The sequence below is a fragment of the Carassius carassius genome, chromosome 22 (assembly GCF_963082965.1).
Source record: "Carassius carassius chromosome 22, fCarCar2.1, whole genome shotgun sequence".
NCBI classification, from domain to species: domain Eukaryota; kingdom Metazoa; phylum Chordata; class Actinopteri; order Cypriniformes; family Cyprinidae; genus Carassius; species Carassius carassius.
The window spans coordinates 15,464,563-15,489,863 of record NC_081776.1 but is presented as its reverse complement, the minus strand read 5'-3'; the positions used below and the strand labels follow the sequence as shown (position 1 = coordinate 15,489,863).

The 25,301-nt window shown below is 40.4% G+C and overlaps 1 protein-coding gene across 2 annotated transcripts in view; it reads right to left on the bottom strand.

The window, feature by feature from the left end:
• The window catches only part of LOC132099046 (thyrotropin-releasing hormone-degrading ectoenzyme-like), a 127,529-nt gene extending 103,598 nt beyond the window's left edge, over positions 1 to 23,931 (bottom strand). Inside the window, exons 1-4 of one of the 2 annotated variants that reach the window (XM_059505438.1) lie at positions 23,437 to 23,570; positions 22,865 to 23,371; positions 20,057 to 20,330; positions 13,726 to 13,852 (exon numbers count right to left, since the gene is read on the bottom strand). In XM_059505438.1, coding sequence (XP_059361421.1) covers positions 13,726 to 13,852; positions 20,057 to 20,330; positions 22,865 to 23,175 — 712 coding nt within the window. In that variant the 5' untranslated portion in view covers positions 23,176 to 23,371; positions 23,437 to 23,570. Of the gene's footprint in view, positions 1 to 13,725; positions 13,853 to 20,056; positions 20,331 to 22,864 lie in introns of both variants that reach the window. The other variant, XM_059505437.1, reaches the window with a different exon arrangement.
• Positions 23,932 to 25,301: the final 1,370 nt, after the last annotated feature.

The following is a 25,301-nucleotide window of genomic DNA, read 5'->3' as shown; positions in this document are numbered from 1 at the left end:
GAGACTTGTTCTGGGTGTGAATAAAAAATGAGAGAGAGACTGCTGTAAGAGACCCTGTAATGCTAAATTGCTCTTTTTTCTGCTATATAGTTTATAAAAGAATCGACCTAACACACCCTGAGGAAAAAGGCCAGAGGAACAAACTCTATGGGGAGGAATCTTGTTAAACAGAAAAAAGTGCTTTGCACAGAAAATCCTTCACTAAACGCTCTCTCAATTGAAAATGTCCACCTAAATATTGCTTGTTTGTGTGCAAATAAAACCAGTCCAGACGAGACAGTAGAGCTGATTATGTTATTGCTCAAATGCTCATTTCATGTCATATTTTCAGTAAATCAGACTCCAACCCACCTCAGATCTCAAGGAAGAACTTCAGACAAAGAAAAGAGATTGAGAGGAGTGTGATAATTACCGTCAGATCCAGACTAATTAAAAGCTTCTGCTGATCTGGTTCATCTCTAAAGCACCATACATTACAGCCGCATCAAACTCACATCAACGTGTCTAAAACTCTGGAGCTCAGGAGCGGAGCATGTGTCTTTCAACACATATTCAATCTGCCAATCAGTTTCAGCTGATATCAGCAAAAGATGACATATTATGTTGTGTGAAGAAATCTTAGGCAATGAGGTGAACCATTACGAAATAACTCAAAAAAGGGTGGACACATTCGATCAACACATCTTAATTGTGCATTACCTGAAACATGGATGGTGACGCATTTTTTCAATTGTAGACACTCTTGTTTATCATTGACTCATCAACCTGAAAAAAATGGTAAATTAACTTTTGCATTTTATTTGATAAATCTAAGGAAGAATGCAGTTGCATTTATTTGTGTGTCTTGTTGTCCTACAGTGTGATGGCAACTTGACATTTCGCCTGGCTGTCCGTCTCCCCTCTGTCATAATCAATCCAATTATAGGATTACATTACACTTTATTGAACAGTGCTCTGGGGGCCAGTTTGTCCAGATTTAATCTGCATTATAAAATCTGCTATTGGTGAGCTGAAGGATTCTTGAGTTTTTCACTTTGCTCTTCTCTCTTAGCCCATCAAACCCCTCTTCAGCCGCATCACTGTCCGTCTGAGGGGCTTTATCCTTAAAACCATTTAAAGAGCCCATAAATACTTAAATACCATCATATTCCATCCTTTCCATGGAGCTTTATAAATCAGCATAAACTGACAGATGGCCATTAAACTACAGCTTCCCCCTATGATGGGTAAATATGATTCTGATGGATAAATGAAGGATTTATTAGGCACAGCTCTCTGTATTTTATATATTTATTTTTTCTCTCTTTCTCTATACAGTTCATCCTAAATGTCCAATCAGCACAAGCCGCCAGCCGTCTCACAGGTGATGAATGAGGCTCCAGCGCAGCTCTGACTAAACCAGTGACAGCGTTACTTTCTCAGACAAATGACTCTGATCTACAGCACAAACTGAGGCTGAATTAAAGCCTGTAAGAGCAATGAAGACGGGATTCTGCAATCAAACACAAAAGTGAGTGAAGCTAAACTTCAAACACTTTGACCACCACACACACACACAATGTAAAACTACTTACAACGGCAGAAGTCTGGAGTGAAGATAGAACCCTGAGCCCTGACAGCGTGAGACTCATTTGTGTTTAGCGCTGAGGTCAATATCATTAACACACACTCAGTTGGATGTTTGCTCTTTAGTGTGAAGTCGATGCATCTAATTTTATTCCCTCCTTCTTTTCCAGAAATTTTTGTGGTGGTACTATGAACATCAATACCAGAAAGAGGTGGTAATACCACCATAGTACAGTACCATAGTACTTCTGTACATCATATTTATCATGGTGCTGAAGTATTACCATATACCAGGGTTTTCTAACTGGTGTCAATGGCCAGTATCAACAGGGAAAAAAGTGTTGTGGTTTGCAGAAACGTAGGTAAAGGCACATAACTTTTTCACTAGCTGTATGTCACCAAGCATATGTCATATTTTGGATGCTGGTGTGAAAATTAAGACTTATATCAACTTGTTTAGCCAGCAATTTCACAAATTTCACAGCTTTACCAATTGAACATTATGGACAGCAACTGACCAACAATAACCAACATAAACTGGTCTAAACTAGCATGAAAACTCATGGGGCTCTATGGCATGTTCAGGAGGATAAGAATTTGATCTTGATTTCACAATGATGAAGATGTGTCAGAAAACAACTGATTAGCAGCTTCAGCACACCTGCAGCAGGGCCAGAATATATCAGTCCTAGTCGTAGCTGAGGATTATGGGAAAGACACTCACACTCGGGGAAAAGATTACATGGGACACCAAACTCAACTGACATCACAAGCTGCCAGACACATCACAGCCGTGTTCCCCTGCTGTATTTTTTTCAGTATAATCTGATGTCTGGATCCCTCAACCATCAGCAAACTTCCTTTTTAAATCTTTTAAAAGGAAACCACAGAGTTCCTCCTTGCTGTTCTGAATCTCCATCTCTGCATCAGCATCAGGTTTGAGTCTCAGCAGGAGGAGAACTGAAATGATGGGCAGAATCAATAGAGACCAGAGGGCTGTAGATTTCAGAAAGAGGCTGATAGATGAAGAGACACGAGGTCTGTGACATCGCCTTCAACTTTAAAACAAAGCAAAACCTCGACTCAGCAGAAAGAGTGAAACACGGCTTCAGCTTTCATCATTCCTCAAGCAGGTCAAAAACACACACAGCTGTGATTAAACGCACTAAAGGTCATTGTGTTTCCTTGAATACAGGCGCACTACTGCTCTGTACTGCAGTTCTGACAGCAGAAATTGAAAAACGAAGAACTCAACGCAAGAAATGACAAGTGAGAAAAATGAGAACATATTGCAACATTGTAGAAATGTTGGTTCACTCTTCGTACTGCACTGTACTCATGAGAATCACAGGAGAGACTCGAGAGTCCATTCCAGCAGAGTTTGACATTAGCATGCTGCTAAAGAAATTATGCACTATCATGCATAAAAAAATACACAAGTACTGACAATAAATTAGTCCATTTGAATTTGAGTAGTAAGTAAATTTACAGTCAACATTTAACCAAATTGTACTCAAATAACACTTTCACTGAGGTGGTCCCAATATATTTTTTTGTGAAGGATACATATAACTATAATTCAAAATATAATAAAAAAAATGTCATTTAGGAGAATAATGTGATATTAATATTGATAAAATCTAAAAAATAAAACTATGAAACAAATACCTATAAATAAATGTAATAATAATAATAATATTAAATCATAAAAGAATTTATAGTCAACATTCCTCAGGCTTCAGGAATGTGTCTATCATGTCTTGAAATGTAAGAAGACTTCTCACCAGAACAGATTTAATGACACACTCTCACACTCTCGTTGTTCTAGATGATGAAGGTTTCTAACTCATATTGAAATGCAAAACAAAACTCATGTAATATTAATAAAGCAGCTGCAGACACCTGTATGTTTTTATTAGCATCTTCCAAAGATGAACGTGACAGCTCATGTGATTCATGATACCTGAGGAACAGCAGTGTCAAGCATCTTATTTGATCATGTGACCTCTGTGTGATATAATAGTGTTCTATAATAATCAGCTTTATAAAGCAGAACCCCCGTCACACACACACACACACACACACCCACACACTTGTATTACAGTAATTCATAGTGAATGAGCTCTCTGGTAATGGAAAGCAATATAAAGGTCTCATTCAGTGATGAGATGTTTTTCATTAACATGTGAGGAAAAGGGGGTTAATAATGGTTGAATTCTCCTTTTATACCAGACAAATCAAGAAATGAACATTTCATATGCTTTTGATGAAGATTTTGGTTTTGTACTCCAATAAGGATAATCTATAACCAAAATGAACTCATCAATCATACTGGCAAATTTTACAATAACAAATACTTTTGAAATTAATGAATCTGAACCTCCTTCTCTTTGATTATGTTCAGAACAGCACACTACCATACTACTCATGCTACTGTTGCAGTGTGCGTATGTTGTACGCAGATTTTACATAGATTTTCTACATCTGTGGACTATTCTCTTGATCATATGTTTATTATTGCATAATGTTTACTGCTTCATATGGAGTGTGTTTTAAAAAAGAGGTAGTGTTCCATACTGCACAGTATGTAGTAAGCAGTATGCTATTATTCATTTTTGAACATAGACACCCTTAGAAGAACTTCAAAAGTCAAAGATCAGGTTTGAGAAGCACTTGGAAAACACTCTGTAAGTCGCTCCTCAGTAAAAGAACAGAGATGGAGGGCATCTGTTAACATTCATCAGACATACAGAAGCTTTGTGATTCTTTTATAATGTGCCTCATTTTTCATCTCTAGTGAAATACCCTTCAGTTTTACGACCGTCACTTCCACACTGATGGTGAGCCACTTTCAAAACGCCCATCGTCTGAACTTGATGATTAGCTTTAATGAATTCTAGAAGAGATTACCAATATCCTTGGGATTTTTTGTATTAAGGGCCAGACCCAGAATATTCACAAAGAGAGACGGGGAGAGATAGTGATCGAGACCCAAAATGTGAAGCTTGTGCTAAGATTTTTTATGAAGTATAGTGAAGGAATGAAGGGTAGGTTTCAGAGAGTAAGGACACTGAAACAGAGTAGGAAATACTTAAAGTGAAATGACAGTGCCAGTGCCAGAGTTGTAGCGATAATAAATAATAATGACGGGTAGAATAGCACTGAAAAGTGACCTTGCAAAGGACGTAAATTGCAAAAACGAGAGAAGGGAAATGGACTCATTCAAAACAGAATAAAACTATCACATCCACGTCATTCTCCTCTGAAAATATTGTATATGCAGCATCTGAAAGTGTGTCTGCTGTACGTGAAAATCAGATGTCCTCAAACGTCCTGATGTCAGTCCTTAATATCTCAATCTCTCCGATTAATATACACATAGTTTGATCTCAGGCTCTGGCACTGTCACTGATCTCCCAAGACTGGGGCAATTACCCAGAATGCTCTGTTCTCACTATGATCTCATAAAGTAGAGGTTCCCCAAAGGTGAATGTGATAAATGTCACCATTCCCTTCATGCAGTGGGTTCAAATAAATCTGAAGGTCTTGTGTGGGTGATCCGATCTCTAGGTACATGCACTTCAGACAAGAGGAACTTGTTGCTTGATCAACATGCAGGAAGTTCAAAGGAATGACAGCCAAAGCAGTGAACGGCACTGCGATTTGATTTATCTGATTAGAAGGACTGGATCTCTTCCCAGTGTCCGGCTCATCACACAAACACACACACACATACACACTGCTGATCCTTTCAGCACTTTTAACAGCTAAGAAAGATTAACCCATCCACATTTGTCACGCATTCGATTTCCTTTTGCTTTTGTCAGTATCTGTCACACACATGCTGCTGTCAAGACTTTGAAGAGTCGGGAGCGGCTCGGCCTCTTTTTGATAGATCATTGATCTCTTTCTGAGGAGCACTTACTGTAGATCAGTATCTAAGAAAGATCACATCCCTCTCAAAGGACATGCTTAATGACAAACAGATGATACAGTCTTCAAGAAGCAGATCATATTTACAGCAGACACAGAAATGCAGTTGTCAAGTTAACATTTAAATAAGAGTAAGTACATTTTAACACGTGTTTATCATTGCACATATGTTTAAAATACAAGTTAAATATTTAAGAAATGTATACCATTCACTATCAAATAATCAATATAGGCTAGTATTTTCTATGAATTTCTTCAGTTCCCTATAGCTGATTACTCACACAAAGAGTTGTATTTTCAACTACTGTACCATCTGAAGAGTCAATTTTAATTGTCTTGTTCTGTGCAGCTGTCAGAACTATGGACTTCTCTTTGTGTTTTTTTTCCCCTGTTACCCAGTTTCTGTCTCTCCTTGATTGTTGATTAGTTCCCAGGTGTGTCTCCATAGATCCCAGATTTGTCTCCTTAGCTCCCTCTTTAGCCTGTCTTTATAAGCAATGTCCTTTCAGTTCAGTTTTGTCAGGTCTACAGGTTACGTAAGTTACGTCCTGTTCTCCATGTTGGATTTACCCCGTTTTGGATTAATAAAGACTCTTTCGATTATTCTCGGCTCCGTGTTCCTTCCGGCACAGTAGCGTGACAGAAGATCCAACCCATAAACAGTTTATTGGGTGTCTCCCCTCTGTTTGTTTTCTGTTTGTTCCCCTCTGTTTGTTTTCCGTTTTTTCCTCTGTCCTTTTTATTTCCATTGCTCTATGGATCTCTACACCCGCCCGGAATTCCTCCTCCTCCTGCTTGAGCAGGGGGGGCATTTGCTTGAGGGTTTTACCAGACTGTTTCTGTCCATAGCCAATCTTACTACCTACTGAGTGCTGTCATCCAAAGATGGCCCTCGAGCGGATTTTGCTGCCTTTGAGGAGTGGATTCTGGCAAGAAACAGACCGGCATTCACCATTGGCCCCGAGGAGGATCTCGCCGAATCCACTCCAGCCCCAGAGCCCAGCCCACCATCTCCTCGTGGTACGGAGCATAAGCCCAAGCCCACCGATGACTGAGAGCCATTTCCCACCATGATCCGCGAGCCAGACCCCAACCCGTCAGACCAGGTGCAAGGGCTGCCAACAGTGTCCACCGCAAGGGAGAGAGTCGTGGATGGTGTGAGCATGGAGCATGGAGTGGAGTGCATTGCGGCTGAGGGTGAACCTAGTACAGAACTGCCCACTCTCCTCTCTCTGTTGTCTCCACTGGTCTTGTCCAGCCCTCCTTCATCCTTGGTTTCCTCATCCAGACCTTAGGGGGCTTCTGATCCTCCAGTGTCCGCTCCTAGAAAGTGTCCTCCAGTGCCAGCTCCTAGAATGTGCCATCCAGTAGCCGCTCCTCCAAAATGCCCGCCCTCCCACCCGCTTCTACCTCCTCCACCGCTGTCGTCTCACAGCCCCATGCTCACCCTCACCCCACCATCTATGCGGTGCAAGCCCCGCGGGATTGCCATCCAGCAGCATCGCCATGGTCGGAGCGACCTCTGCCTCCAGTCTCCGAGGCCCGTGTTCCGCCTTGGCCCGTAGTTCCAGTGGCTCCACCTCTGCTCCTAGCTCCCTCACCTCCACCGTCAACCATCGATCCATCAGCTCCAATGGGCTCCCTCATCCCTATGGCTCCGCCTTGTTCGGATATCGCCCCTCCATCGCCTCTGGACACCTCTCTGCTGGCTACACCTAGTCGCTCCGTCCCACCAGCTCCATTGGGCTCCTTCATCCCACCAGCTTCACCTTGGTCCTCAGTCACTCTGGCTCTGCCACAGATCTCTGGATCTCCGCCAGGGTCACCAGAGCCCTTGGCTCCACCCTGGCCTTCCGGATCCTCAGCATCCCCCTGGCTCGTTTGCTCTCTGTCTCCACCTCAGGTTCCTCCTCCGCCTGCTCCGTACCCTTGGAGTCGGCGGCCATTCCTCCTCCATGGCTCCTCCCACCGTCGGCTCCACCTTGGGCCGCTGTTATGGCTATGGCCTGGGTCCTGCTGTGCTCTTCCTGCTCCAAGCTCCTCCTGGCTCCTCCCTTTGTCGTCTCCTTCCTGGTTCCTCCTTCCGTGGTCTCTGTCTGCCGCACCCCTCCTGGGAGTCCGTCCTCCACTGGAGCCTCCTCCAAAAGCTCCCACCCTGGCCTCCTCATGTTATTGCCTACGCTACGAGGACACACCTGCCGGGAGGGGGGTGAAATGTCAGAACTATGGACTTTTCCCCTGTGACACAATTTCTGTCTCTCCTTGATTGTTGATTAGTTCCCAGGTGTGTCTCCTTAGTTCCCATGTGTGTCTCCTTAGCTCCGATGTTAGCCTGTCTTTAAAAAGCAATGTTCTTTCAGTTCAGTTTTGTCGGGTCTACAAGTTATGTACTGTACATGTGTCTTCCTCCTGTTCTCCATGTTGTATTTACCCCTGTGTTGGATTAATAAAAATGTTTTTCGATTATTCTCGGCTCCGTGTTCCTTCCAGCACAGTAGCATGACAGCAGCATCTCATTTGATATACCAATTGATTCAGTGTTTGAGCACCAGACGGTGAAAAGGCTCTTGTTTTCAGCAGGATTCAACTTTGTCTGAGAATTAGCCGTCAAGTGTTTTACAACATACAGATTTGTGGGGGTGACATGTCTAAAAGAAAGTGGCTGCAAATGCTCATTATTTATCAATGCATTCAACAGGAGCTAAAGAACGTCCTCACAACAACTCCCAAAAGCATCAGACAGTTTGATTCTTGCAGCTGAGGACACTTGTTGATGTGATGAAAGATAAATGGATGAAGAGTGTCATGGATGCAAACACACTCCGTTCTGATTATTCATGGCGTTCATTCATATTATTATCATTCTGCATGTGACTTTTCTGGAAGCTTTTTTGTCAAAAGCATGAAATCGATTACCGATGAACAAAGTCTATTTTCTTCTCTGGTTTACATAAATCATTGAATCTTTTTGCTGTCATTCCCTTTCTCACCCTCTATGAGAGAGAGTAAATGAAAAAGAGGAACAGAGGAAGAGACAACGTGTTTTTTATTTTTTTCTCATTTGCCAGTCACAGTAAATGACGGCTCTGATTAAGTTGCTCTAATTGGACTCTGCTTCAGATTCCACAGGTCTACAATGGCTCACTTTGATGAATGAGTCATGTTGTGTTTTGTGCCGTTAATTCTACATCTGAGAGAAATTGTTATGCATTTAGCGACAGATCATATGCCAAGAGCCATGGATAAAAATAACTTTAAGTCAAAGAAGTAGCAAAGCAAATGACTTGAAATCTCTCATGTCAAATTAACCTTAAGTAAAATAGTGTGAGGAAATTCTTTCAACTGCTGCAACAAGCTTTTAAGCATCTGTGTGAGGTGTTTCAATGATTTGAGATGTGATCTGACCTTAACCCGTACACTCTGATTTCATTTATTTTGCATGAGCAGAATAACAGAATGTCCCTGTTTTGAGACCAGAGGGGCTGCAACTGCACCAACATTTAATACACAGATGGTGCCTTTACATAATGGACACATTCATTACGTCATGAATCATCATGACGGGGCGGCAGTGGCTCAGTGTCCTTGAGCAAGACACCTAACCCCAGCTGCTCCTGACGAGCTGGATGGCACCGTTGGTGTATGAATGAATGAGTGAGTGAATGGGTGAATGTGATCCAACTTGTAAAGCGCTTTGGATGGCCATGGGTTTGTTGAAAGCGCTATATAAATGCAGTCCATTTCTCATATGAAGCCACACTTCACACTGAACCCACCTCACCCTTCAGTGTAGCAGTGACATGCAACATTATGATAAACGTATCTTAAGATCACAGACTCAGTTTGAAACCAAAACAGTTTCTTTGCACAAACAGTATCCTTTACATGATTATATAAATATATATAAATGGATGTGGATGTGGACTGTAGGTCACATGATATAAAACCATATGTATACAAGTTATCACATATTCTGCACAGAATACCTGCATTATGAAGCATAAAGCCAGAGACTTTTGACCCAGTATGTCATATGATAACACTTAGCATAGTTTCTAATAACTTATTGTGAACTAAATCTAATGTTTTCATACACTCAAATGCATGTTCTTAAAGGCCCTGTTTTTCATGTTTTTTTAAGCTACAAGTGTTTATAGTGTGCAATATAACATGTGTTCATGTTTCGTGTGTAAAAAAAACACAGTAGTTCCCTGTCAAGGGAACTTCGAACTGCGTCCTCTGAGGGGACACTATGGGGGAACACCTCGTCGTGACCAGTGTCTGAAGCATACTCCTATCCTGGACCTATGATGTTTTGGTTGGTTCTATGTTCATAGTAACTACCTTACTGACGGACCGGACCAGAAGGGGGTGCCCCGTAAGCGGGACTCCAGTACAGGAGGGTGGGTGAGTAAGTAACCCTTTCTTTATCTGCTTATGGGTGTTATGTTGCTGGTGGTTATACGTCTACTAACAAACTCTGTGAGTTTCCTTTACAGTGCTCTGGTATTAGGTGGCCAAGATCACAGGCTTTCGGCAGGCGGCCGCGCGGGTTCCGCCTCCCTGGGGCGCGACACCCACCGCGGAGTGGGACCCGCATGTGGGAGGCAAGCGCTCTGCGGTTGTCCATCCCACACCCCCTCCCGAGGAGCCTGGCTGATCGTCAGAACTTGCACAGCACTGCGGGGAATTTCATGGATGTTCGGCCAGGTCACCCTGAGGGGCCGTCTGGTCCCTTGGCGCATCCGGGGAGGTGGTAGTTACGGATTCTTCTGTATGTACTGCCTCAGGTGATGCTCCCCTCGCTTGAGGATTGGAGCTCACCTCTCCTGTGCGATCCAGCGCCTCTGCGATGCTTAGGAACCTTTCTGTACACACGCTAAGCCTGTGTACTTTCTCAAAATGGTGGTCAGTGTGCACGTGAACACTTTGCGCACTGTCTGAAATCCACGTAAGTGGTAAGTGTGCACGCTAGACTCTGCGCACTTTCTGAAATCCACGTAAGTGGTACGTGTGCACGCAAGATTTTGCGCACTTTCTGAAATCCTGTATGGTAGGGGTTACGCGCTCCACTTTGTTCCCTTTCTTAAGATGATTAGCCCTGGGTTCCATGGGCTTCATTCAACCAGTGTGTATTTGTTATACACCTCAAGCATCGCTTCCCTCAACATGAGGGGCTGTGTGGACGTACTGTGGGGCCTCTCTGAAGGCGAGCTCCCACATACTGTGGTTGTCAGGTAGTAGGCCTCACCAGGCCTCCCTGGAGGTTTAGCTCCCACATACTGTGCGTTTCCACTAAAAAGCGAGCTCCCATGGTTTGTGGTTGTCAGGTAGTAGGCCTCACCAGGCCTCCCTGGAGTTGAGTTCCAATAACTTTCAGTTTCCACTTAAGGTGGTTATCTGGTAACAGGTACTGTAGTAGGCCTCTCTAGGCCTCTCTGTAGGTGAACTCCCACATATTGTGGTTATCAGGTAGTAGGCTTCACAGGCCTCTCTGAAGGTGAGCTCCCACATACTGTGGTTGTCAGGTAACCTTTCAGTACACACACTAAGCCTGTGTACTTTCTCAAAACCACATGGTGGTCAGTGTGCACGTGAACACTTTGTGCACTGTCTGAAATCCATGTAAGTGGTAAGTGTGCACGCAAGACTCTGCGCACTTTCTAAAATCCTGTACGGTAGGGGTTACACGCTCCGCTTCGTTCCCTTTTTTAAGATGATTAGCCCTGGGTTCCTTGGGCTTCATTCAACCAGTGTGTATTTGTTATACACCTTGAGCATCGCTTCCCTCAACATGAGGGGTGGTGTGGGCAATTCTCGTGGTAGTTTAGCAGCGTCCCCCCTTTTTTCTAAAGAAAAAGGGTCGCCTATGAGCATGCTGCTCGGAGCTCGGAGTCCTCCTCTCATAGGAGACTGAATGCTCGGTTTTTTCATTAGAGCGCTCCAGTACTACATACTGTTTTGAGATGCACTGTGAGAGCAGACATCCTGCTGAGGCAGGGGCTGAGGCTCGGGGAATGGCGCCTTCGCACCAAGGTGGTGAAGCAGAGTTAGGAGGGGTTGGCCAGATTTTGGTGGATCGGTTTTGCGGCTCGAGAGAGCATCGCACTATCCCCTCTGGCTTCCTCTGACTCAGCCAGCTCCATTGGGGCTGGACGCCATGGTACAGATGTGGCCGAGGCTTCGTCTGTACATTCCTTCCTCCAATTGTTCTGCTCCCGGGCCATTCCATCTACGAGCTGCTCTATCAGAGTGCCACGAGAGCCCATCCTTAGAACAGTATTTGTAAATATATGTTATGGTAAGTGTGCACGTGAAGTCTTTGCACACTTTCTGAAATCCACACTGTGGTAAGTTTGCACGCTAGTACTCTGCGTTCTTTCTAAAATCCTATATGGTAAGGGCTTCGCCCGGCTGCTTCGTGCCCTTTCTTGAGTCGGTTAAATCCCCATTTATCTTGGGCACCACTCCACCCAGGTATCCTCTGATACCTATCTAGAACAGGGCGCCGCTACTAGAGTACTGTTGGGACAGCTCTTTTGGCAAGTTTATGCGAAAGCTAGCAGTAGCCCCTGTGTGACAGACAAGACTTGGTAGAAGAAAGTGCTAGGTTCTTAGCCGTATCCCTTTAAAGGAATCTTTTGTGATTCCAAGCCTTCAGCTCTACCCTGGGCCAGGGCCCTACAGGTAAGTTGGGTATGTAGCTTAGGCCTTTGGCCATAAGGGATAATGTCATAGACAGCCGTCGAACCGTCCCAGGGCCGACTCCCGGTAAAGTGGAAGAGTTGGTACTTAGTGTTTGCCATGATTCTGGTCTGCACTCCCCTCAGCATGGCGGCATGGGTATACTGTTCCCCATAGTGTCCCCTCAGAGGACGCAGTTCGAAGTTACGAATGTAACCATGGTTCCCTGAGAGGGAACGAGACACTGCGTCCTCTAGCTCCCTGCCATGCTTCGGACGCAAGCTTCACGAAGACGATAAGTGACGGGTCCTACAGGCGCGTATTTATAGTCGCGCTGGTAGTGACGTCAGAGGCTGTCACCGGCCAACACGTTGGCGTTTTTCAAAGTATGTAAGTACTTCCATGTGCTTTAGTATGTAGTGTGTATATAAATAAGTATACATCTTTAAAGCGTGGGGGAAAAATTATTAAAACAATAATTTTAAATGTACTTTAAAGTAACACTTTTAATTTGACATTATTACAAAGTGCATTTTTTTTAAATATATACTTACATCTTTCATAATATATATTATCTGCAAGTACAGTTATACATATATATATATATATATATATATATATATATTTTTTTTTTTTTTTTTTTATTTATTTTTTTTTTTTAAGAATGCTACATTTTCCTCACTACCACTAAATATTTGAGATTTAATTACAGATTTAGTTTGATTTAAAGTCCTAAGAAAAAAGAAAAAAAGAAACCCTGTTGGAAAATCCATCTTAAGATGGCCGCTGTGTTTTGGAACATGCTAGATGGTCATTAGCTGCTGCAAACTAGCAGATTGACTGCCATGTTCTGAAACACAGATAATGGCTTAAAATGGATTTACCAAGAGGTGAAAATAAGAATGAAAGTAATTCAGAAAGTAGATTATTCCAATGTTGTGGGTCGGTCTTAACCCAATTAGCAAACAGAGCAAATGCTTCCTAGAGAGCATTTAAGAGAGTAATTAAATATTACATGCCCACTCAAATACACAATTACATGCAAATGCACAAACAAACATTTATTTTGGAAAATATGTGACAGACAGACAGAAGCCCAGAGAGATTGATGGCTATATTCAAATGAATACAGAGAACTGACAGGAACCCAATGGAGTGAAACACTGGCACAGAGAGAGTCTGATGTGAGCCAGTCCGGCACAAGCACACTCACACTTCAAACAACATACAGTAGAACACATCAATACAGAGACAAATGCACACTTTAACACCACACACATGGTGTGTGCTCTATTTCCCTAGACAAAGCACAACCACAAACGGCCTAAAATGCTTTTAGGATCAATAAACCCAAGACTGAGTTGCTATTGACACTCCTTCACGTCTACACGAGCACGAAACAGAAAGTCACACAGATCCGACTGCCAGTAAAAATGGAACAATGAAAAATCACTCTGTTTCCCTTGAGAAGAACAGTTATTGCCCGTTTCAAAAGCTTCACTGAAGCCAGACAAAGCAGAGACATTTTACCGCCCATCTCACCTAATTTAGGGAGGGAATATTTGACTTTGAAGTAATCCTGGTAAAACTGCAGAAGTCTCTTGGTGATGTGCAGAGCGTAGTCCCCCGATCCGCTCTGGATAGCGTCAGGTCTGGCGTACAGCCGAATCTACAACAACGCAACATAAGAAGAGAGAGAATAAAAGTCAAACTGTGTTATGAGCTGAATGAACTCTTGGAACTCTACGGCTCTGGGTTTATCCCTAACCTGAATTCCCTCAAGGACAACAGTTATGGACTTGAAATATTAAGTTCCAAGAGAAATCCGTGGTGAATATATCTGCCAAATGCCTTCATCTGGTTTGTGAATTTTGCATTTTCTTTCAAGTGTACTTTTCTCCACCCCTCATCCACTGTGCGAGGCATTAAGAAATATTACTGTCACCTACTCCAAAAAAAAAAAAACAATCATTTCATTGTCTTCACAGACTACAGGAAGATGAGCTTCAGTTTTTAGGGGCTCTAATTACAGAATGTCCAATGAAAAACTACACTACCCATAATACCCTGAAGAGATATCCAACAATCAGAGATGTCACTTTTGCATGGAAAATTATTAGCATATTGGCTGTTATAGACTATTAGTACTATTAAGCACATATTAATACCACATTCTGCATGACCATATTTTAGATGACTTAATTCTACCCCATATCTAAACTTAACAATTACTTTACTATTAATAAGCAGCAAATTATGAATTTATTGAGACAAAATTTGTAGTTAATAGTTAGGTAATAGTGAAAACTTAAAATCAAGTGTGACACATTGTTTTCATATTTATAATAAACATTTTGTACCATTGTTTTGATTTGAAAAAAAAAATTCAATGGGATTAATAGTTCACTCACTCATAAAGACAGTTTTAATGTCTGTTTTGTTGAAATCAAAGTTTGTAATATTTTGATTCACCTCATTGCTGGTTGGATTGATACATGGCTTAATCTTTTATTGAACAACGCATTTAAAATCCTTATAGACTGGTGAAAAAAACATATACTTCCAGAACCAAGGCTACTGAAAGAACAGGCAGCTGTTTTTACTGGAGTTATAGCATTTTAAATGAACTGACTGCACTTTAATAAACCATAATGTTATTGGACTGTAGCTGCTGAAAACCTCCTCCAAATGTTAAAAAAAGTATTATTTCCATCAACTGTAAACCAGCTGTTTAATAAAACAGCACTTTCGACATTTGTCTTTGGAAATAAATTAGATTTTAATGAAAAAGCAAAGACAAAATATTTGCATTATTGCAAGGTTTTTTATTCTGTGTGTGAGAAGGAGAAAGAGAGAACAAGTGTGAAAGAGAAAGTGTGTGAGGTGTGGCTCTGTGGGAAATGTATTCTCACAGTAAAAATGATCTCGGACTCTTTTAGCCGACGGCTGATTCATGGCACGACTTTCTGAACGGGCATCCATCTAGTCAGAATGAATGTCCTCCTACACTAACAGAGTTACAGTGCAAAACAAGCAGCAGGAAAGGCTTTGTTTCAGAGCCTGGCAGCAATGCACATTGAATTATGTGTTGTTTATCTCACATGTTGCTGTCGTATCGATCAGCTCTATGTCTGATATAAAGATGAATGGGTGGCACTTAGGGCTGTGGAAATGATTCAAAGCTCAATCAAATCAATGTGATTTTAAAACAACCTGTAATTAGACAAAGCACTGGAGTTGACAATCAAGAGATTCTTCGTTAATCAGCCGGTGTGAAGATTGTTCAATGTTCTCCAGCGTTGACTGCTTCATTTGTTTTGTTTTGTTGTAGGCAGCTTGACATAGACTTAAATGGGGTTAATTGAACTTTAATAGAGAGTATCTTCACGAGCGGCTGCTCAACATTGATCTGCTAACAAGCTCTTTCTGATGAAAAGATGAAGCTTTAGTCAACACATTCTGCACTTGATATTAACAACCTGTTGAGTTATTATTCTATATATGTCTGTATGTGATGGATACTTCAGGCATTTTACATTTCTCTAAATATCCAGAGTAAACTGTGCTATAAAAATTATACATTACAGTATGTGAAATTGTTCTTCTAGTTTTACATAATTTGTTTCCTAGCTAGTCGAGCTAGTCTAGCTAGTCACCAGCTTGTGTTGTGTAGACCAGTTAGGTTAGTTTAACAGCTTAAACAGAACCAAACATGCATAAATTGAATTGAATTTAATCAGCCGGGATCAAGGTTGACATTAATGCTGGTATTTTCAATAAGAACCCTACATAGACATTTCAAGTCATTAGTTTCCTAAAGATAAAATCACACTTTTAAATGCATTAGTGCATTAAATGCACTAAACATACTTTTTGATCAGGCTGAATAATTTCATCAATATGTAAAGAGCAAATTTAGTATAGTGGTGTTGAATTTTGATTAGAAATTACAAGAACATTTTAATGAAAAGATAAATAAAACTGACTAACAATAAACCAGTGGATTTAATAATGGCTGCTACAGTGTTATGAATTAAATATGCTCTTTTAAATTAATTATTTAATTAATTACTTTCTCTTATTTTAGCACTTTAAATAATATAAGGTACTAAGTAAAATTTACTCTTGGTCAAAAAGAGGAACTCTGTTCAGTGTGTGTGTGTGTGTGTGTGTGTGTGTGTGTGTGTGTGTTTGTGTCAGAAATCATGACTCCGAAGGGCCTGAGGGTCAAATTTTAATATGTGACACGCTAGAGGGAGTCCAGTGGTCAATAAAGGTGAAACAGAGGTCACGTTCACCAAAACAAATATGTGTGATGAGGCAGACTCAGCATTATTCACACTCAACAGCAGGTTTACCAAACCCTGTAGGCTGGTAAAGAGAAACGATCCATGTGATGAAACAAATGATCTAAGCTCAGACTTCAAATCATTTTGGAGAGCGGGCCACAGATGGCACAATCATTTACTGTCTGGTTCAGGAAATACATTTTTCTCTTGGTTAGACATCATTACAAGAGATTGCAGAACATACAAGGGTTGTATCTGAAATGATTTGGTCATAACTGAACATAAAGTGAGGTATGGAACATAACAGTTAAATTGAATTAATTCAAAATTGTTATAGTAGTCTTAATGGAGCATTCAAGTTACAATCTGATTTTATAGCAGAACAAACAAAACAATTAGCAGTTATGTTCATGTTAATGGCGTAGAATTTGTGAGGGATTAAGACTGTAGCCAAACAAAGCACCTCTAAATAATGAGCTGAACCACTTAAATTCCCATCAAACTGAATGAGCTGTTCAACACCCAAACAGAACCAATAAACAAACAGAACTAATTAACAAACAGTATAAATAAACAAATATACCAAACACCCAAGCATACAGAAATATCAAAGATAACCTTTACACTAAGGAAACTAATTAAATCATTTAACATACAGAATAACCCCAATAAACAATATCCCAAGTGAAAAGAGAGAGAGAGAGAGAGAGAGAGAGAGAGAGAGAGAGAGAGAGAAAAGAAAGAATTCTCTAACAAAAACAAAAATAAAAACAAAACCATTAAACAAACAAATACTGGACTAAACTAAATCAGTAAATAAACAGAGCACCCAAGCAGAGCCATAAGCAAACAAACAAAAACCTTTAAACTAAAAGAATAAAAACAAAACCGTTAAACAAACAGAACCAAGATCTAAGGAGAACCAACATCTCAAGAGGACAAAATAACATACCAAAAATTCAAGCAGAGCCAAAAAACAAAAAAAACACAGAACATTATAGAACATACATATACAACAGAACAAAACAGAACAAAACTCCAAATGCAACCATTAAACAAACAAAACCCACATTCAAACAATTACAATATAAGCAAAAACTAATTAATAAACTTAAAAGATAAAAGAAGAATCAGTAAGCAAACAGAAACAATAAACAATGCAAACTAAATGTGGTTCTATCCACCAGGAATTAATGGAAAAAATGGATTGGATCACCTTAGGATTTTTCTTTACCCATGCAAATTTGTTTACATTACAGGAAAAGCAATTTCAGAACCAGGCAGCATTATTACAGGATGAAAGATTATGACAACAAACAAACCTTTTTACTTCAGAAAACATACACAATCCAGCTCAATTATGTACATGTATAGTGAATTGTATTTTAAAAAGTATTTCATTTTGTTATTAATATAGAGATAACAGCCATTGAAAACATTCCAGATGCCACTTCTAATGTCCTTAAACCCATCTCAGTAACAATTTTTCAATTTTGTTTGGCCTTTCATGTTTAGAATGTACTTATTTTACTGTAATGTATTGGTAAACAGTTGCCTAATATATATATATATATATATATATATATATATATATATATATATATATATATATATATATATATATATATATATATGCATCATGGCTCATTAAATCCTAAAGTACAATTTTAAAACACAGCTCTAGGTTATATGACGACAACAAACAAGCTTGCAGTTGTCTAGAAACACAATCTCAGGCATCATTACTCCACTAAACATGCAGAGCATTATGCTATATTTGAGGAAAAGATGAGTCGAATGCATCAATAACTGTTTAACTACGGCAATAAATGTATATAGTTAAAATTTACTGTTATAGAAACTCAAAGTGAAACTGCCCACCAATGGAGAACACCACCTGGATCAGGTAATTTGGACATGAGACCCCTCATCTATAGTCTTAAAAACTGTAAAATATATTATGCCCCACCAACTGCTGCACTCTGCACAGCCAAATCTTTATGATGAATGGTGCAAGGGGGCTACCCTGCCACTTTTATGTGATTGATGGGGGATACTAGCGCACGGCTAACCACTACAAGCCGCAATGTGGGTATAAGTGCCCCAAATAAAAGCACACACTAGAGTCAGCAGTGATATAAACAATAGTGCAGTCATGCTGAAGCAGATCAGATTAATTACACTAATATGAGGAGTAGGCCGGCCAAGGGCACACAGCAGGAACCACTGCGGAAGCCGTCAGGAAGTGTCTAATATGACAACAGGGCTTTGACTGAACGTGATATTAGTAACAAGGCCCATAAACCATGTCTCTCTGTTGGCAGAAAGATTGATGCTGCTTAGACTGTGAGAACTCTGTGCCAATAAAATAACATTTAAGTGCATGTGACGAAAGTGATACAGCGAACATTATCTTAATGGCAAAACTTCACATAAAACATGTTCATACATGACAAAGCCTGGAAGAGTTTGTCATGAACAAAATCCTGGACATAAGCAAAAGTGGACACCAGCTGCAGACAAGACTATTATCCTTTTAAAAGCAATTATATGGCTTTGTAGACACTGGACTAATGTTAGTGGAGACAATCTGATCCATTTCCAGTATATCCACTGTGTAACCATTATATATCGACTAGATAAATTTACAGTAACCTTCATATAAAGATATCCACTGTGATCAAGATTAAAACTCTGTTCCAGAACTTGCTAAGATGGAAACTCATAGGAGATGGAAACTCAACTACAGTAGGTAAACAACAGCTCTTTACACATGAGACTCATCTCACAACTGATGTCAAAAGACCAGGGGTTCTTAACTATACGTGCCTCGAGGTCCACTTTCCTGCAGAGTTTAGCTCCAACCCTGATCAAAGTCACCAGCCAGAAACCTTCTAGTAAACCTGAAGACCTTGAGTAGCTCGTGGAGAAATGTTTGATTAGGATTAGAGCTAAACTCTGCAATAGACTTTTAATGTAAGCATGTTGCTAGCTATTCAATACACTAATAAACATAAAATACATAGAACACACAAATACTGGGTAATCAAAAAAATTCTAATATGCTGAAATGCTTCTCAAGAAACATGTTTTATTATTAATGTCGAAAACAATTGCTCTTCTTAATGTTTTTGTGGAAACCATACTTTTTTTTAAAAAGATTCTTTGATGAACAGAAAGTTCAAATGAACAGCATTTATTTGAATTACTAAACTTATGTAACATAATAAATGTCTTTAGAATTATTAAATATAAGTTTTGATTTCTTTACAAAAATAAAAAATAAAAACATACTGACCCCATACTTTGTATATACTGATTTCTCTCAGCTTATTGGCTATTTTGGATTGACTTTATTACTAAACTCTACTCAATGCATTCTGGTATTGTCTTCACTCTGTAACATACAGATGCTGCTTTGGAATTTGGAAAATGATGTATCTTAAAGGCAGAATACCTTCTTTAAAAGCATCTATGATGTCTTAAAAAGCTTTTTAAAAATGCTGAATAAAAAGTTCTGGAATAATAAAATCTCTGTTTGATGTGTCTAACTTTGAGTTTTGTGGGCTTACGATGTGACTCACCACAACTCCATTGTCTGTAACTGCTTCTCTGTAGGTGAAGTTGCACACGGCCCATGCAAGATAGTAGGTGGACATGCGGGGCGTCCTGGAGAAATGGTTGGTCACCCATCCGTCCTCCTCAGATGTTGAGGCCTCCACTGGCATGTTGGACAGCGACTGATACGAGCTCTCGTGTTTCAGACTCACACTGAATGTGGCTTTATAGATGGGCTCGTCGAAACACGGGAAGGCCTTTCTAGCGTGAGTTGGTGAGAACTGCGTCACTGCGAGAAACCTGCAGAATAACACCAGGAATAAGAACATGAGAGGTGAGATGAAAAAAATAATGTCTGGAACATTATATGCAATTTATGTAGCCTAGGAGTCTGCAGTGAAAATTCGTTTCACCTCAACTTCATTTAATTGGTTGTCACATGACTTTCCTGAATTAAAATTAGCTCTGACTGCCATCCCTGAACTCATCGCTGCGCATTTTTATCTCACTAATGAGCTTCCTGATGTGAAGATAAAACCGATACAGCTTTTTGAACCATGGCAACTAAATTGCATCAAATGTCAACGTATCATAAATCATACCAGAATTACTACACAGAAATAATACCTGTCAAAGCCGCAACAATCAACATATTGACATATTGAGCCAATTTAGATTACAAGGAAATAATAAAAAGCTGTCAAACTGACCTATTTGTAGTTGGATTGGTGTATTATAAGTTAATCATTATTAATGTACATTTAGACACATTTAACGCATTGAAATCACATCTGAGTCTGAATATCAGAGTCTGGACCATAAACATGCAGCCATGCAAATGTCCTAGTATATGTAAAGTTAGATAGCAGGAAAAGCAGTGAGCTGCATTCCAGAAAGCTGCATTAATGGATATCAAAGCCAAACTCAAACTTCATGATGGCTTTGGCCACCCACAACTGCAGACGGGGGAGGCTGGTTTTCTACAACCAGATGTCGGTTTGAAGTGAACTAACAACACGGGTCATGTGCCCACATCTAACTGCATAAACACGGGTATTTTCTCAGTTCTGCGAGATCCCTGCCGTTCAGTGTTCACAAATATATGAGAGCCAGCAGGCGCTGATTGCACTAAACTCAATGATCTTCACAGCCTGTGGAGCTCAGAGCTGAGGCAGGACTGAACATTAGCATGCTAGATTTATCTCAAAGCTGCTATTCAGTGGAACTTACATTAGGAACATTATCAAAAAATGGTTTTGATAAAGATTCGTTACACTGAGGCCTTTACATGCTGTTTTATCTACAGAAAGAAGGTCCAGCAGTTATTGCAAACACAGAAAGGCAACTGGTGGACGAATAAAAGGTTTATGAAGTGTTTCCATGAAAGTGATCCCTTCAGGGTAAAACAAGGTTTAAACATGTCTCAAATGCAGGAAAACCTGGGGCAAAGATTCAAACATAAGCCATTTTCCCTCAGAGGACAAAGAGTCAGAAGCCAGAAAAACAAGAAACAGATATTCAGTGCAGTCTAACTGGAATCACTTTGAAAATGAGGCTGTAAACAGGTGTAAGACACAGTATTCAATGCACATATGCGCTTCTGAAAATCAAAGGCTCGTCTTAAAGAGCTGAATAACATGATATTGGGTGATCTGATGGTTTTCAAACATCAAAATGAATTATCTTAGTTTAAACATTAGCCCATTTGAACTGAACTCCTTAATCTAACTGTATAATATCTTATATTGATGCATTATGGTGACAATGCCATAAATAGTTAATATAATGTTAAATTAGACACAGCTGTGATTTCAGTACCCTGAGGTTTGACCAGAATTCATTCAGATCTGTGTGAACTTTGACTTTCCTAAACACTTAGGAACTACATGCAGACAGTAATTTTAAACTAGGAGTTATAGATGAACCGTAACCTTGATTTAAAGCTGTTAATATAATGAATGAAGAACCATGGATTATATCTTGTTTATTTTGACACTTGCTGTAATATTTGGAAAAGCGCACATTTTTTTAATTTTTTTTTAATTGTATCACCTCCAATCGTATCACCTCTACGGTACTTGACCCTTTACTGACATCTGGACGTCAGAGACTCTTGTTAGGAAACATTTGTGAGAACACCAGTAAATTAAACCTGTCTCACAAAACTTACCATGGCAAACAGATTTTTAACAAAAGTAAAATGGCTTCTATTGCTATTAACCTCCATTTATATAAGAAGATCCCATATACACCAATTTTGGTTTTGAAGTAGCGAACATTACTACTGAAACTATTAGATTTTGATGTGAACCATCATAAATACTAATCAGAAGAATAAATTAAGATAATTACAAAACAAGGCTTGTTGGTATTTTGCTAAGATGCAGATAAACATCTACTTATCAATATCAGGCAGCATCAACATAACATGATTTACATACGCTGACACATGAATCTCACAAGAATGCATATTCACTTTGGACATTATAGAATTCTGTGCTTATTCTCATTCTATCTTCAAAATATTCATATTAAAACCATAGTTTTTAGTATAATACCAAAGTTAATACACTTACTAAGGTAGATTGTGGTAACTCTATTGTGGTGACAGTAGAATTCTTATAACTTCTACATTGTTTGAATGAGATCCCATATTCATGTATTAAAGTTTTACAGTTTGGTTACCATTGTGCATTTCTGTGGGATAATTAATTATTTTAAAAAGTGCTTAATTGCACATTTAGACGTCACGCAGCATCAACATTTCCCATGGTAAAAGCAGAACATTATAATAACATCTGGAGAGTTTGATTCGGACACTGAAGCGCCTTTACCTTCTTTCTCCATTCAGCACGTACGAGCTGCGGAAGAAGCCCAGGAGCTCGTGCTCAATGTGCGCGTGAAAAGTGATGTTGATCTTGTAAATTCTAAGGGGCTTCATCTCTCTGTGCAGCGATGTCACATACACCTGCTTGGGCTGGTAGTGGAAGCGGCGCTGGATCCTCATGGCGCCCGCTTTCTTACTGTCCGAGTACACCAGCACCTTCTCCACCTGCAGCCGGTCCGTGTGCAGCACGATCAACTTCGTGGAGTGGACGCATTCAAACTCAATGTTCACCTCGCCGGAGAAGGTGAAGTTCTCCATGTACACGGACAGGCGGAGGTCGTAGTGGCGCGGGCGCAGGTTGGCCGGTAAGCGCAGATGTCTCCAGGGCTGCTGGCCGTCCTCTGAGTCTCTGTGACTGATGTTCCCGTCCCGGGACTGTTTCCACTTACTGTTACTGGAGCCGTTCGCTGCCAGAACCCCGCTGCTCTCCGCGGCGCATCTCTCGAAGCTCAGGCTGAGCGTTATAGCGATGGCCGTGACTACGATGAGGGTGAGGATGGAGATGGCGAACCCAAGCACAAGTCTCTTATTCACCGTGATGTGCTGTTCTGTCGTCCGGGGCCGGACAACCACGCTGTCGGCCCACTGATCGGACAGAGCCCGTCCGTTCCTCATGCTCGCGTCCTCGATCCCCATTATATGACGAATCTGATGTGTTTTATATTCATGATCAGCCTTCGTTCAAGCGGTGCAGCCTCAAACTGCGGACTGATTTAAAGGCGAACAATTCGGTGAAGATCCCGCGAAACGAATGAAATGAACTGATGATCAATGACCTCGAGACTAGATTCGCGTGAATCAGAAGTTCTTTCGGTCAGATGCTGGAGCTCATTGAGTCCTACCGCACGTCCATTTCTACTGATATCAGTCTGATGTGGATGAAGGTCCAGCACCTGCTTCCAGATCAATCGCGAGAGTGTTGTGAATCTCTCTTCGCCTGTTCCTTTCTGCTTCCATCCGCATCTCTGTTTCTCTCTCTTTTTCATGCGTCCTCTCTCTCTTTCAGCCATTGGGCTGTGAGCGCTCTCTCTCTCTCTCTCTCTCTCTCTCTCTCTCTCGCTCGCTCGCTCGCTCGCTCTCTCTCTTAGAAATTATGCCTAGTAATTCCGTCTAAAACTTATGTTCAGTTAAATCACATTTAATTAAACAGAGAAATATTCAGAGAAGCTGATGTGACTTTTCTCCTCTTTCACACACATCAAAACTGCTAAGTTGCATGAATATTCAATAGAATATTCAATGAATTTTATGACATGTACATGTTAAAATCTTACAGCAGTGCTGTGACAGTATTTTCAACACATCGATTATTACACATCCCACAAATACACAAGAACATGTCTGCTATGTACTTTCACATCAAAAGAGTGAATGGTGGATGGGTAATGATTAATTCAGTATTTAGGTTGTGTGGGGCACTAAAATAAGTACACACTAAGGACATGTATACACACTATCCCCTGGTTTCACAGACAAGGCTTAAGCCTAGTCCTAGACTAAAATGTAAGTCTGAGATGTTTTAACTAAAAGAAACTTGCACTCAGTGATCTTAAAATAAATCAGTGCATTTGTTTTGTCTCAAGATGCACACCAGTAATGTTTTTTTCTAAGCACGTTTATAAAAATTGCTTAAATGTCTTAATTGAACTATGATCTAATCCTGACTAAGTCTAAGCCCAGTCTGTGAAACCGGGCCTATGTGTAACACACTAAGTACAATTTGAGTACACACTATATGTGTAATCACTAAAATGAAGCAGTTAAGTTTTGTGCAATGGTGTGTATTTTGATGCATTTGTGGCTGGGTTTCAGTTTTATAAACCCAAATAAGTAAGCATATATGAGCTACAAAATAATAATAATAAAAATAATTCAAAGGCTGCTGTCCATGGTGCTGAAGCAAGCTGGATCATCAAATCAGTTTCCAGAAGGGTGTACTTCTGCACCATTAGTGGCAGTAAACTGAAGAAATAATGAAGATTGTGTTTTCACACAAGGTTTCCAAAATTCTCCCACAAAATAGACCCTGTGTGAGTAAAAAAACAGCATTTATTTATCCTCAGAAGCATTCATGAGTGAACACACCACCTTCTCATCCCCCTCTATATTTTCCACCACTCATTTGTCTCAGTACATCTGTCATTGTTTCATAAAGGAAGAGCAGTGGCAGCTCTTTGAACAAAGTGATAGCTCCAAACACCAAATAACATTCTCAATTTGCAGCCATTGGCATGGCTGGTTAAACAGCACAATGAGAGGAGAGATGTGAGCAAGTGAAGAGACCGTTGAAGCCAGGAGAGAGAAGGAAAGGTGGAAAGATGAAGGGTATAAAGTGAAAAGGAGAAAAGGGGGCTACTAGTTCAACTGATTTTATTCACATTTGA